At 39.7% G+C, this 13,179-nt stretch overlaps 1 protein-coding gene across 1 annotated transcript in view; it reads left to right on the top strand.

Annotated features, from left to right (window-relative positions):
* The window catches only part of CD79A (CD79a molecule), a 33,222-nt gene extending 20,345 nt beyond the window's left edge, over positions 1 to 12,877 (top strand). Inside the window, exons 4-5 of the mRNA XM_073601998.1 lie at positions 5,621 to 5,683; positions 10,667 to 12,877. Coding sequence (XP_073458099.1) covers positions 5,621 to 5,683; positions 10,667 to 10,780 — 177 coding nt within the window. The 3' untranslated portion in view covers positions 10,781 to 12,877. The remainder of the gene's footprint in view (positions 1 to 5,620; positions 5,684 to 10,666) is intronic.
* Positions 12,878 to 13,179: the final 302 nt, after the last annotated feature.

Genomic DNA, 13,179 nt, shown 5'->3' with positions numbered 1-13,179 from the left:
GGAACAGGAGGGTAGGAAAGGGGTGTGTCTACTTTCAGCCGTGTCCGGGGTTATTGATAATGTTACATGCAAATATTACATCCAATCAGGTGGGGTGAACAGAACTTCAGCAGTTTCACAGTGCAGTGCAATCAGGCCGTCCCACAGGCCATACAACAGTTCAAACGGGATTTCTGCACACTAAATGTATTAAGCACAAAAGATACAAAATATGCAAATGTTCAAAAATCATATTAGAAGTATTCCTCTTGACAGTTTCGGGCTAGCAAAACAACACCTTCTTAAGATCAGAAAACATCAAATATTACATGGTACTCCCAGCCCATCCCCTTTTGACTTTGTTGCGGGAAGGAAGGATGTGTATTATTTGCTGCCTTGCCCCTGCTTGTGACGGTGACCCTCAGTGCACACCTGGGCCTGCACCCTTGACCTAGAGCAAAGTAAGCTCAGGTGTTATTAAACCATACCCCTTTAAGCACACAAAGACTCACTCAAGCTCTACCGCTATGTTGAACAGTGTATGAGCAGAGTGCCAATGCTCTGGATGGGGCATTCACTGCAGATCCATAAGAGCCATGAGCTGGCAACTCGATAGCTTCTTAATGAAAAAGTTTATTTTTGCACTTACAGCAATGGCAGAATCTAACAGATGCTAACACGTTTCGGCCAAAGCCTTCCACATAGCATGCTCATTATGCTATAAGGGGGGCTTATGCTGAAACGCGTTAGAATCTGTTGGTTTCTGCCCTTACTGTAAGTGCAAAAATAAACTTTTTCATTAACAAGCTATTGAGTTGCCAGCTCATGTCTCTTATGGATACCCCTTTAAGCCCCTTTTTCCTTCACAATTAGCATATAGCCGGCACACCATAACCCAACAGCCTCAATTCACAAAGCTCCAAAGGGTTAGTGAATCCCAAAAATTATTTATTTCATTGGCTCTAAAGTTAATTGCTAAATGTCCAGTGTATATGAGGCCTTAAGCCGGCCACAGACAGGTTCAGCAGGAACCAGTCGAGATTTGAACCGTGTATGGGCAGGCTAAATGTACCAAGTTGATCGATTGATCAACTTGGGTACAACCAACCTGCTGGAGTTTATTTGCTATAGTCGCTAGCAATAATCACTGGCTTCCCCCGCCCCCCTCCCCCCGCAGGGAGGATAAAATGTTTCGGCAAGAGTAGGTTAGTCTTCAATATTGATTGGACCCTGGGCAAACATTTTCTTGGCCCCAGCCCAGCACCAAGCCCCCCTCCCCCGGCCGACGGAATGCAGTTTTGCTCTCCACCTGGTCTGAGGCTTACAATAAATGTCAGTTAGACTCTAAATCAGTTTACAGCACACATTATGGCTCTCACTGATTAGTTGCCAGAGTTTACTGCACATCCTTACCACTTACCCATTCATTTCTAGAGGTTACTACACATCATTAGCTCTCACCCATTGGTTGCTAGAGGTTATGAACATCCTTACTGCTTACTGATTGGTTGCTAGAGGCTACTGCACATCATTATTACTCACCCATTGGTTGCTAGAAGTTACTGCACATCTTTACTGCTCCTGCTCATTGATTGGTTGCTAGAGGTTACTGCACTTCGATACCTCTCACTGATGGGTTCCTGGAAGTTACTGCACATAATTACTGCTCACCCATTAGTTGCTAGAGGTTACTGCACATAATTACCACTCACTGATTGGTTGCTAGAGGTTACTTCACATAACTACTGCTCACTAATTGATTGCTAGATAGATTATGCTACAAACTCACCAGCAGTCCCCTTGCAAAAAAAAAAAAAGGATTGTCTTGCATTGCAGCAGAATTTAACAAGTGGCAGAAAAGATGGGGTTAATGAAGCCAACCAGGATTACATTCAAAACAGTACTGTCAATGAGCATAGCAAGCAGAGAGGCAGCGATAAGTGACTTTAGCGGCTAAAGCAGTGAAAGTTCAACTCGGCAGGGCAAACTAGCAAATTCAGATTGCTAATCACAAAACATACCAGCTGTCTGCTCATCGATGCCGACCAGTGTATGTAGAGGCATTCCTAGTAATGTTAATAGCAAGCAAACGTCAGCTCAGCCAAGCACATGTTCTATTTAAGATTGTAGCTTTTACACCACCGGCTTTCCTCCTCCACGCTGCCTTAGGCATGTCATTGTCTCCTCTATGTGATCCTCCCTCACTCCTCCGACCCCTGCCACTGCTTGTCTGAGTGTCTCTCCACTTGGCCATATCTGCTGTCATGCATGGACACCTCTGATCACTTTTTCCCTTTCCCTTCAGCTACAGCTGCACTATGTGACAGGGAGCAATTGTTAGGATGTCGGGCCCCACAACAATGACAGGGCCCAGAGCAGCTGCCCCATTTGCCCTGCCTTAAAGACGGACTTGTATTGGTGGCCAGTGGGAAGAATGTCCCTTACATTGGTGGCCAGTGGGAAGAATGTCCCTTACATTGGTGGCCAATGGGAGAAATGCCCCTTACATAGGTCGCCAGTGGGAAGAATACCCCTTACATAGGTGGTCAGTAGAAAGAATGCCCCTTACATTGGTGGTCAGTGGGAAAAATATCCCCTACATACTGTAGGTGGCCAATGGGAAGAATATCCCTTACATTGGTGGTCAATGGGAAGAATGACCTTTATATACAGTAGGTGGCCAATGGGAAGAATGCATCTTACATTGGTGGCCAATGGGAAGAATGCCCCTTACATTGGCCCTAGAATTGTGAAGGTACCATCAGATGAGAGGTCAATTAGCCACAGCTCAAGGAACCCTAGGGTTCCATGGAACCCTGGTTGAGAATGGCTGCTATAGACCATAAAATAAATACAGTGGTGTCCCTCTCCCAGCCTGAGCACTGCTGTGCAGGAATTGCAAGAGACGGATCCCAAGTCAAATTCAGGTTGGCATTTACAAAATATATCTAATGGTGTATTAATGAATACAGAGCTGCATCAATTTGTGTTATTCATATCTACCTGGAGTTTAGCTTTAAGTCCCACCCGCCATAAAAGCAAAGTCCAAGGGGAGTCTGGATGAAAAATAAAAAAAAATTAAAATTATACAATTAATTACTTTTAGGATATCTATAGATGATGGTACAAATTGGGAACTTCTGGGAAGTTTGTTATATTGTTATTATTGGACGAAGATGAAAGTTTAAATTTGGTGATTTACAAACCAAAGCTAAACTTTAGGCTAACAGATAAAAACTTTAGGCTAACAAAACGCAGCGTCAGCGTGATGTCAGCACGTCGATGACGAGTGGATAGTCGTAGCTCCCAGCTTGTGCAGCTCCGTGCGGTGGAGGCTATGTAAACCTCTGCAGGGTTCCCTGGATGTAGAGACACCGCTGCACACACAGACCATTATCTGCGCCAATCGTGCGACTACACAATTGGCCCAGATAATTTCTACAATCCGAATGGAGGAATTGGGAATAACAGTTGGATGATTCGATGGAGATGGCGGAGACGACTGAGGTGGTGAGATGCAAGATGATTCCCTGTTTGTAATATCCAGGATGTGAGGCTTCTATGCTGTAAAACAGAACGGCCTCCTCTATTCCTCACACTCACCTACAGATATACCAATGTTCAATCTCCCCACCAACATCCGGCCGGCGATTCCTTGCACCATAAGAACGATCATAGCGGCTGTTCCGCCGCTTGATCGCTCTTACGGGGGGCGAGAGGGGACGCCCCTCCCTCCTGCCGCCCTCCAGTGCTTCTACCAACTCACCGCTTCCATCAGTGAATCGGAAACTGTATCCGCCGGCCCTGGATGGTGATCATAGAGATTTCCAGCGGACCAGATGGTCACCGGAGTCTCTATGATAATTCGGAGGCCAGGCGCGATGTTATGACGTCACGCCCGGCCTCTGCATTCAAACAAATGGCGCCGCCTCGGCTGGGAAGCCGAGATTGTTTATTTTTTTTTTTATTTCAGGCTTCCTAGCCTAGAGGTGAGATGTGGGATCTTATTGACCCCACATATCTCACTGTAAAGAGGACCGATCATGCCATATTCCTATTACAAGGGATGTTTACTTTCCTTGTAATAGGAATAAAAGTGATCACAATATTTACATTTTTTTTAAAAAAGTGTCAAACTAAAAAAAGAAAAGTAAAATTAACAATTAAAAAAAAAATTAAAGCGCCCCACGCAGAAGCGAGCGCATACGTAAGTCCCGCCCACATATGAAAACGGTGTTCAAACCACACATGTGAGGTATCACCGCGAATGTTAGAGCGAGAGCAATAATTCTAGCTCTAGATCTCCTCTGTAACTCAAAACATGTAACCAGTAAAAAATTTTAAATCGTCGCCTATGAGGATTTTTAAGTACCGAAGTTTGGCGCCATTCCATGAGCGTGTGAAATTTTGAAGCGTGACATGTTAGGTATCTATTTACTCGGCGTAACTTCATCTTTCACATTATGCGAAAAAATTGGGCTAACTTTAATGTTTTGTGTTTTTTTTAAAGCATGAAACTGTTTTATTTTCCAAAAATAACGATTTCGAAAAATTGCTGTGCAAATACCATGCGTGATAAAACGTTTCAACGACCGCCACTGTATTCTCTAGGGTCTTTGCTAAAAAAAAACATATATAATGTTTGGGGGTTCAATGTAATTTTCTAGCAAAAAATTATGAATTTTACATGTAGGACAGAAATGTTAGAATTGGCCTGGACTGACACAGGCAATGCATGTGGTTGCAATGTTTAGCCTCAACAAGTACAATACCAGAATTTAAGGAACAATTCCCCATGAAACAAACGTTACACTTCATAGGACTTCTGGATAGCCCCTGATTACGGTAGCTGCCTTGCTACTTCCACGCCAGTGGATACACACACCTCTCCAGTGCTCCTCTACAACTATTTGTTGGACTATACTATGCATTGATCTAGTGTACCCAGTCCATTTTGTATTTAGAAGTGTAGAATTGTGACTGCTGGGATGAATGGATGTGAGCGCAGCTGCGACCTTCCCAAGACAACGTTGTCTTCTTAATGTTCTTCACTGGAATTTTTTGTCTATTTTTTATGGTGCTTTTTTTCTACAATAAACATACCCTGAGCAACCGTGATGTTCCGCACTTGTGACCTTCTTGGTAGGACCTTTTCCTTCCTTTTATGTAACAGATAAATACCCATGTTTGAACCGACTTGTCTGCCAAACAATTTGTAATGCTGTTTAGTCTTGTTCTCCATGCACTCCTGCTGGACAACACAGTCAGGTTCCTGGCAAACCATGCAGGTAAACACTTGGCCCACCCCGCTACATCACCTCTGATCTCACTCCTCCTGTAAGTTTGTTCACAGTGTGCAACTGACAGCAATATGCAAAGCAATAGAGCCTGATTGGCTTAGAGTGCTGCTGTTTCCTCCTCCAGTCTCAGTCATACTGCTCAAGGAACTCCTTTAAAAACAGAATCAAGGTACTTGTTATAAGCTGTATTTAAAACTTCATGAAATTATTTTTTAATGATGCATAACTGGAATAAATGTTGTTTTTTGTATCTATGTGGAGCTCTTTACCTTTAATTAAAGTGAAATCATTTATTTAGCATATACCTAATCCAATGACTGTCCTGCCTCTTTCATTCACAGAAACGCTTTGAAAATCTTAATGTTCTGTCTCTGAAACAATCAGAAGGAGAGAATCTGTATGAGGTAAAGAATTCCCATTAACATATCTGACCTTTAGTAATTGTCAATTGTATTTTAGAAGTAGAAAGTATATAACATATGTGTATATATATATATATGGGGTTATAGAATGGGGTTTATAGAATTTTTTTTCTTTGTTAGAACAATATCTGATGAAATTTTAGCTGTCAGAGTTAAAATAGACATTTGGTCATTGCAATGGATATACATTAAAATGATTATATTATACAACATATTGATATTATATATTTTAAAAATATTTATTTGCGCAGGCACATATGTTTTTGTTTTCAACTTATTTGAAGTACTGATTAACTTTTATTTTATATATATATATATATATATATATATATATATATATATATATATACAGTATCTCACAAAAGTGAGTACACCCCTCACACTTTTGGAAATATTTTATTATATCTTTTCATGTGAAAACACTGAAGAAATGACACTTTGCTACAATATAAAGTAGTGAGTGTACAGCTTGTATAACAGTGTAAATTTGCTGACCACTCAAAATAACTCAACACACAGCTATTAATGTCTAAACTGCTGGCAACAAAAGTGAGTACACCCCTAAGTAAAATTGTAGACATTGGGCCCAAAGTGTCAATATTTTATGTGGTCACCATTATTTTCCAGCACTGCCTTAAACCTCTTGAGCATGGAGTTCACCAGAGCTTCACAGGTTGCCACTGGAGCCCTCTTCCACTCCTCCATGACGACATCACAGAGCTGGTGGATGTTAGAGACCTTGCGCTCCTCCACCTTCCGTTTGAGGATGCCCTACAGATGCTTAATAAGGTTTAGGTCTGGAGACATGCTTGGCCAGTCCACCACCTTTACCCTCAGCTTCTTTAGCAAGGCAGTGGTCATCTTGGAGGTGTGTTTGGGGTCATTATCATGTTGGAATACTGCCCTGCGGCCCAGTCTCCAAAGGGAGGTGATCATGCTCTGCCTCAGTATGTCACAGTACATGTTGGCATTCATGGTTCCCTCAATGAACTGAAGCTCCCCAGTGCTGGCAGCACTCATGCAGCCCCAGACCATGACACTCCCACCACCATGCTTGACTGTAGGCAAGACACACTTGTCTTTGTACTCCTCACCTGGTTGCCGCCACACACGCTTGACACCATCTGAACCAACAAAGTTTATCTTGGTCTCATCAGACCACAGGACATGGTTCCAGTAATCCATGTCCTTAGTCTGCTTGTCTTCAGCAAACTGTTTGCGGGCTTTCTTGTGCATCATCTTTAGAAGAGGCTTCCTTCTGGGATGACAGCCATGCAGACCAATTTGATGCAGTGTGCAGTGTATGGTCTGAGCACTGACAGGCTGACCCCCCACCCCTTCAACCTCTGCAGCAATGCTGGCAGCACTTATACGTCTATTTCCCAAAGACAACCTCTGGATATGACGCTGAACACGTGCACTCAACTTCTTTGGTCGACCATGGTGAGACTTGTTCTGAGTGGAACCTGTCCTGTTAAACCTCTGTATGGTCTTGGCCTCCGTGCTGCAGCTCAGTTTCAGGGTCTTGACAATCTTCTTATAGCCTAGGCCATCTTTATGTAGAGCAACAATTCTTTTTTTCAGATCCTCAGAGAGTTCTTTGCCATGAGGTGCCATGTTGAACTTCCAGTGACCAGTATGAGAGAGTGAGAGCGATAACACCAAATTTAACACACCTGCTCCCCATTCACACCTGAGACCTTCTACCACTAACGAGTCACATGACACTGGGGAGGGAAAATGGCTAATTGGGCCCAATTTGGACATTTTCACTTAGGGGTGTACTCACTTTTGTTGTCAGCGGTTTAGACATTAATGGCTGTGTGTTGAGTTATTTTGACGGGACAGCAAATTTACACTGTTATACAAGCTGTACACTCACTACTTTACATTGTAGCAAAGCGCCATTTCTTCAGTGTTGTCACATGAAAAGATAGAAGAAAATATTTACAAAAATGTGAGGGGTGTACTCACTTTTGTGAGATACTGTATATAGATCAAAGTGATCAAAGAAGTGTAGCGCTGATATACATACAAAAACGGTGTGGTTTTTGTGCTATGAATGTGATATATAAAACCAAATGTGGTATTGAAAGACAAAAATAACTGTGCTGAAATTCACAAAGTGTAAATATCAATAAATGAAATATATTGAACAACAGTCCACAAAAATGTGAGAAGTAAGAACTCTTTCAATAGTGATGACACCCAACCAGTACGGATAGATTGTCTGTAGTCACTTTCATCAAGACTTCAAGGTAAGTGAATGAATACTCTTAGGCTATGTTTCCACTATTGCGCCCCCAAAGTTGCGCGATTTTGCCGAGATTTTTTACCGCGATTTTACCGCGACTTTTTACCGCGATTTGAAGCAATGCCTGTATCTATGGACCTCAAGTCGCATCAAAGTGGGACCAAAGTAGTGCAGGAACTACTTTGAAGTCGCTGCGACTTGAAGTCGCACAGATATGAACGGTACTCATTGGAAATCATGGGAAACAATTTGTCATGCGACTTTTCAGTCCCAAGTCGCATGAAAAGTCGCACTAGTGGAAACAGAGCCTCACCGACTGAGATGGACACACATGTCGTACAACAGTGAGTCAAATGGGCTCAGGATCCTATGCAGCCTTGGAGTTGCACACATGGAAGGATCAGGATGGTCCAATGCGATGTCCTCAGCTCCTGATTTCCGAACTCCACAGGTGGTCTGTGGTCTAAGAAGGCGTCGCCCAGGTATAATTCCTCTTTTGTTATTCTGAAGAAATCCATGTGTGTGACACATGGATTTCTTCAGAATAACAAAAGAGGAATTATACCTGGGCGACACCTTCTCGGATTTCTTCAGAATAACAAAAGAGGAATTATACCTGGGCGACACCTTCTTAGACCACAGACCACCTGTGGAGTTCGGAAATCAGGAGCTGAGGACATCGCATTGGACCATCCTGATCCTTCCCTGTGTGCAACTCCAAGGCTGCATAGGATCCTGAGCCCATTTGACTCACTGTCGTACGACATGTGTGTCCATCTCAGTCGGTAAGAGTATTCATTCACTTACCTTGAAGTCTTGATGAAAGTGACTACAGACAATCTGTCCTTACTGGTTGGGTGTAATCACTATTGAAAGAGTTCTTACTTCTCACATTTTTGTGGACTGTTGTTCAATATATTTCATTTATTGATATTTACACTTTTTGCATTTCAGCACAGTTATTTTTGTCTTTCAATACCACATTTGGTTTTATATATCACATTCATAGCACAAAAACCACACCGTTTTTGTATGTATATCAGCGCTACACTTCTTTGTTCTACCATTCACGCTGAACTTTGTTTAAGTGTTAGCAGTTTTATTATTTTTTCATTATACTTTTCTTTATTTGTAGCGCAGTCTTTTCCCCACCTTCCCTCTTATCAGATACTGTGTATATGTGTGTGTATATATATATATATATATATATATATATATATATATATATAAAAACAGTATATGAAAATATGTATATGTGTGTGTGTGTATATATATATATATATATATATATATATATATATATATATATATATATATAATTTTTTTTTTTTTATTCATAAAACAAGAAATGAATATAAACAGTAAATGAACACAAATATGAATCATCAATCTTAAAAAGAAACTATAAACTAAAAAGAACAAAAAGAATAATATATATGACATGGAAAACAAAGTAGACTCAAACCATTATAGATTTCATTAATGATATATAGGATATATAAAATAAAATAGACTCAAACAATTATAGTTTCCTATAATAATAAATATGACATATATATTACCGGTATGTAAATACATACAATACAAATATAAATCATCAATCTTAAAAAAATCATACACTAAAAAACAAAACAAAAAGAGTAATATACTGTATATGATATATAAAAGAAAATAGACTAAAAACATTAAAGATTCCAATAACAATTCATATGATGTATAAAATAAAATAGACACAAACGATAATAGTTTTCAAAATTAATATATATGACAAGCATATTTTGTAAATAATTGCAACACACATATAAATCATCATTCTTAACACAATTATACACTAAAAAGAATAAAAAGAATAATATACAATATATTATACAACATATATATGATATATAACATAAAACAGACTCAAACCAATATAATTTCTAATAAAATATATGACATATGACAGACATATCCAATAACTAATTGCATAGTACAGGTCAGTGACCAGACCTGAGTCTGTAGCCCTCTTTCAGCGGTGCCTAATTGCCCCATATTGTACCACTTTACCCATTAAAGTATGATATAGGCAAGTAAGAGAGGGGTTACTCCTTGAACATGTATTGCAATGTATGTGAACTAAAAATCCCTGTTTTTATGCAAAGTTTGCTAGAAAGGATGTCATAGACTCAAATTGTCATACTTTCCAATAAAAAGAAATATGATATATAAAATAAAATAGACTCAAACAATTATAGATTCCAATAATAATATAATTATTTATAAAATAAAATAGACTCAAACAATTATAGATTCCAGTGATAATATAAATGATGTATAACATGACATACAGTAGACTCAAACTGTTTTCACTAAAAATACACATGCTATATAAAATAGACTCAAATAATAATAGATTCTATTAATAATATACCTTATAAATAAAATCAACTTAAACAATAAACGATTCCAATAATAATATATACACTATTATATATAAAATAAAATTGACTCAAACCAATATAGATTCCAATGATAATATAAATAATATAAAAAATGACATGACATAAAAGACTCAAACTGTTATAATTTCCAATTAAAATATATAATATATAAAATAAAATAGACTCTAGGAATTATAGTGTCCAGTAATAATATACTGTATATGATATAGAAAATAAAACAGACTCAAACCATTATAGTTTCCCTTTAACCCTTTTCTTCCTGAATGTCAGGGGCTAAATTTGGAGGACTGCTCAATGTATGAAGACATCTCCCGTGGTCTGCAGGCCACCTATGAGGATGTGGGCGCCCTGCGGGCCGGTGACATCCAGCTGGAGAAGCCTTGAATGGTGGCACTGCCAGGACAAGCTGAAGCACAGAGGAGAATGGATAAAACTGTCCATTAGAAGCGGTCCTGTGTATATTGTAGTCTTTCTATATCAGTCTGTTTGCCTCACTGTGTGTAACTGCTATATATTCATCTTTTGTACTAAAATTATATCATTCTTCCTTTTTTTGCATGATTTGGTTTAGCCCAAGTTAACCCGTTAAAAAAGACTCAAACCATTATAGATTCCAATAATAATATACATGACATATAAAATAAAAAGTAGTATTAGTTAAACAATTTTAGACTCCAATAATAATATATGTATGATATATAGGTTTGACAGACAGCACTGCCTGTCACACCTGCCCATTCAGGTCAATAGGAGTGCGCAGCAACCGCACGCTAAATTATTGGCTTGCGCTTGCAGTGGGGTATATTAATACATAATTCTCCTTTTTATTTATTAAAAAAAGCAGACGTTCAGGAAGAAGCCAAGGTCTCCCCCCTGAATGCCTTGCAGACACTGCGCTATTGTTCTCTGACTGCAGATCACTTTTCAGAGGGTTGTAGGCACCTCAGCTGAAAATTTCCAGCAAAAAAATTCCACCAAATTTCCTTTGTGTATAAAACGCATTGTGTGTAGTAACTAACCTTAAATTAGGTACAGCAATATATTATCAAGTATTTCAGTATTTTGTATTTGTAATTTTTAATGACTTTTATAGGGAATATGTAATCAATAAATGCAGGATTGGACATGGAGCAGATCACTCATTAGACAATGTAACAGTCTCTTACCAACACCTGCACAAGCTTAGCTAAGCCCTACCCGTCTGCCATCCCATGTGAACCCATACATCCAATTATAGAAAGCAGAATACTTATCAGGCCCCAGACTTTCTAAACAAAGGGCCAGTTTACTGGCCTTCAGAGGCCGGACTGTGGCCATTCGGAGTAGAATCTGTCTTGGTGCCAGTGGGAGTAAACAATGCATCTTTAGTATTAGGGGGCGGGAAAGAACCCCATTGTTTGTTATCCATCTGAGGAATAGTGCACCATCATTGGTGTCAGTGAGTGAATAGTGCACCATCATTGGTGTCAGTGGAAGGAAAAGTGCTTCATGGTTGGTGCCAGTGGAAGGAATAGTGCCCCATAGATGGTGTCAGTAGGAGGTATAGTGCCCCATCATTGGTGTCAGTAGGAGAAATAGTGCTCCATTGTTGGTGTCAGTAGGAGGAATAGTGCCCCATTGTTGGTATCGGTGGGAGGTATAGTGCCCCATCGTTGATGTCAGTGGGAGGAATAGTGCCCCATTGTTGGTATCAGTGGAAGGTATAGTGCCCCATCGTTGGTGTCAGTGGGAGGAATAGTGCCCCATTGTTGGTGTCAGTGGGAGGAATAGTGCCTGTTGATGTCAGGAACAGGAATTATGCCATATTACTGGTGTCAGTGGGAGACTAGTGCCTGTTGTTGATGTCAGGAGCAGGAATTATGTCTTATTGTTGGTATCAGTGGGAGGAATAATGTCTTGCATCAGAGGAAGGAAAAATACCCCAAGGGCTGGATGAAAGCAAGCAAAGGGCCGCAGATTGGAGAGCACTGTGTTAAGCAATATTATGGGTAGAGCCTATTAACATCTGTGCACTGCTCTGCTCCACTTTCATGCATTTTGGGGCCTATAGAAATCAATTTGCATGCATTTTCATGTGGTTTAGCCCCTGGAAATAGTTTCCTTTTTGTCAACATGAAATACACAAGACGCGTGAGAATGCAATAAAAGTGCCAACACATGTGCAAAGCACGCATCAACATTGATTGAAAAATATGTTAAAAATAATGAAAACAGGAGCACAAAGGTGTGACCCTACTACTAGGGCTTCCTGATGCTTCCATACACAGGCCGTACACATTGAGGTTTTTGTCGGAATGTTTTTACGAAATTCTGAAAAATCATTCATTAGAGAATTTGATGATGCCATTATGGAGTCAAATAATCAAATTCAAAGACCCTCAATAATTTACTTGGATTGCCATTTCAATGTAAAGAACTTTTATGTTCAATTTTTGATGTTCCAATATTACGCAAATAAAAACACACAACTAAACACATAAATGAGCTTTCGAATTTTCTCGACCATACGGTAGAAGATGATCGATTTGTCCCCACTGAACATTATAAAAAAAATTAGCAAATGTTCCAAAATTATTTTTTTTAAATTCAATTCTACTAAAGTATGGCTTTATTAGCATTCTTCTCTGTCCTGGTCTGCAGATACGTTGCTCTCTACACCAGGCTTTCTCAACCTTTTAACCCTAGAGGAACTCCTTAAATAATTTTCAGGTCTTGAGGAACCCTTACTAAAACCAATTCATCAGGACACAATAGGAACAATGCCCCTTATATTGGTTGTCAAT

The sequence above is a fragment of the Aquarana catesbeiana genome, linkage group LG10 (assembly GCF_042186555.1).
Source record: "Aquarana catesbeiana isolate 2022-GZ linkage group LG10, ASM4218655v1, whole genome shotgun sequence".
Taxonomy (NCBI): domain Eukaryota; kingdom Metazoa; phylum Chordata; class Amphibia; order Anura; family Ranidae; genus Aquarana; species Aquarana catesbeiana.
The sequence above is the reverse complement of the archived record's forward strand: the minus strand, read 5'-3'. Positions and strand labels throughout refer to the sequence as shown.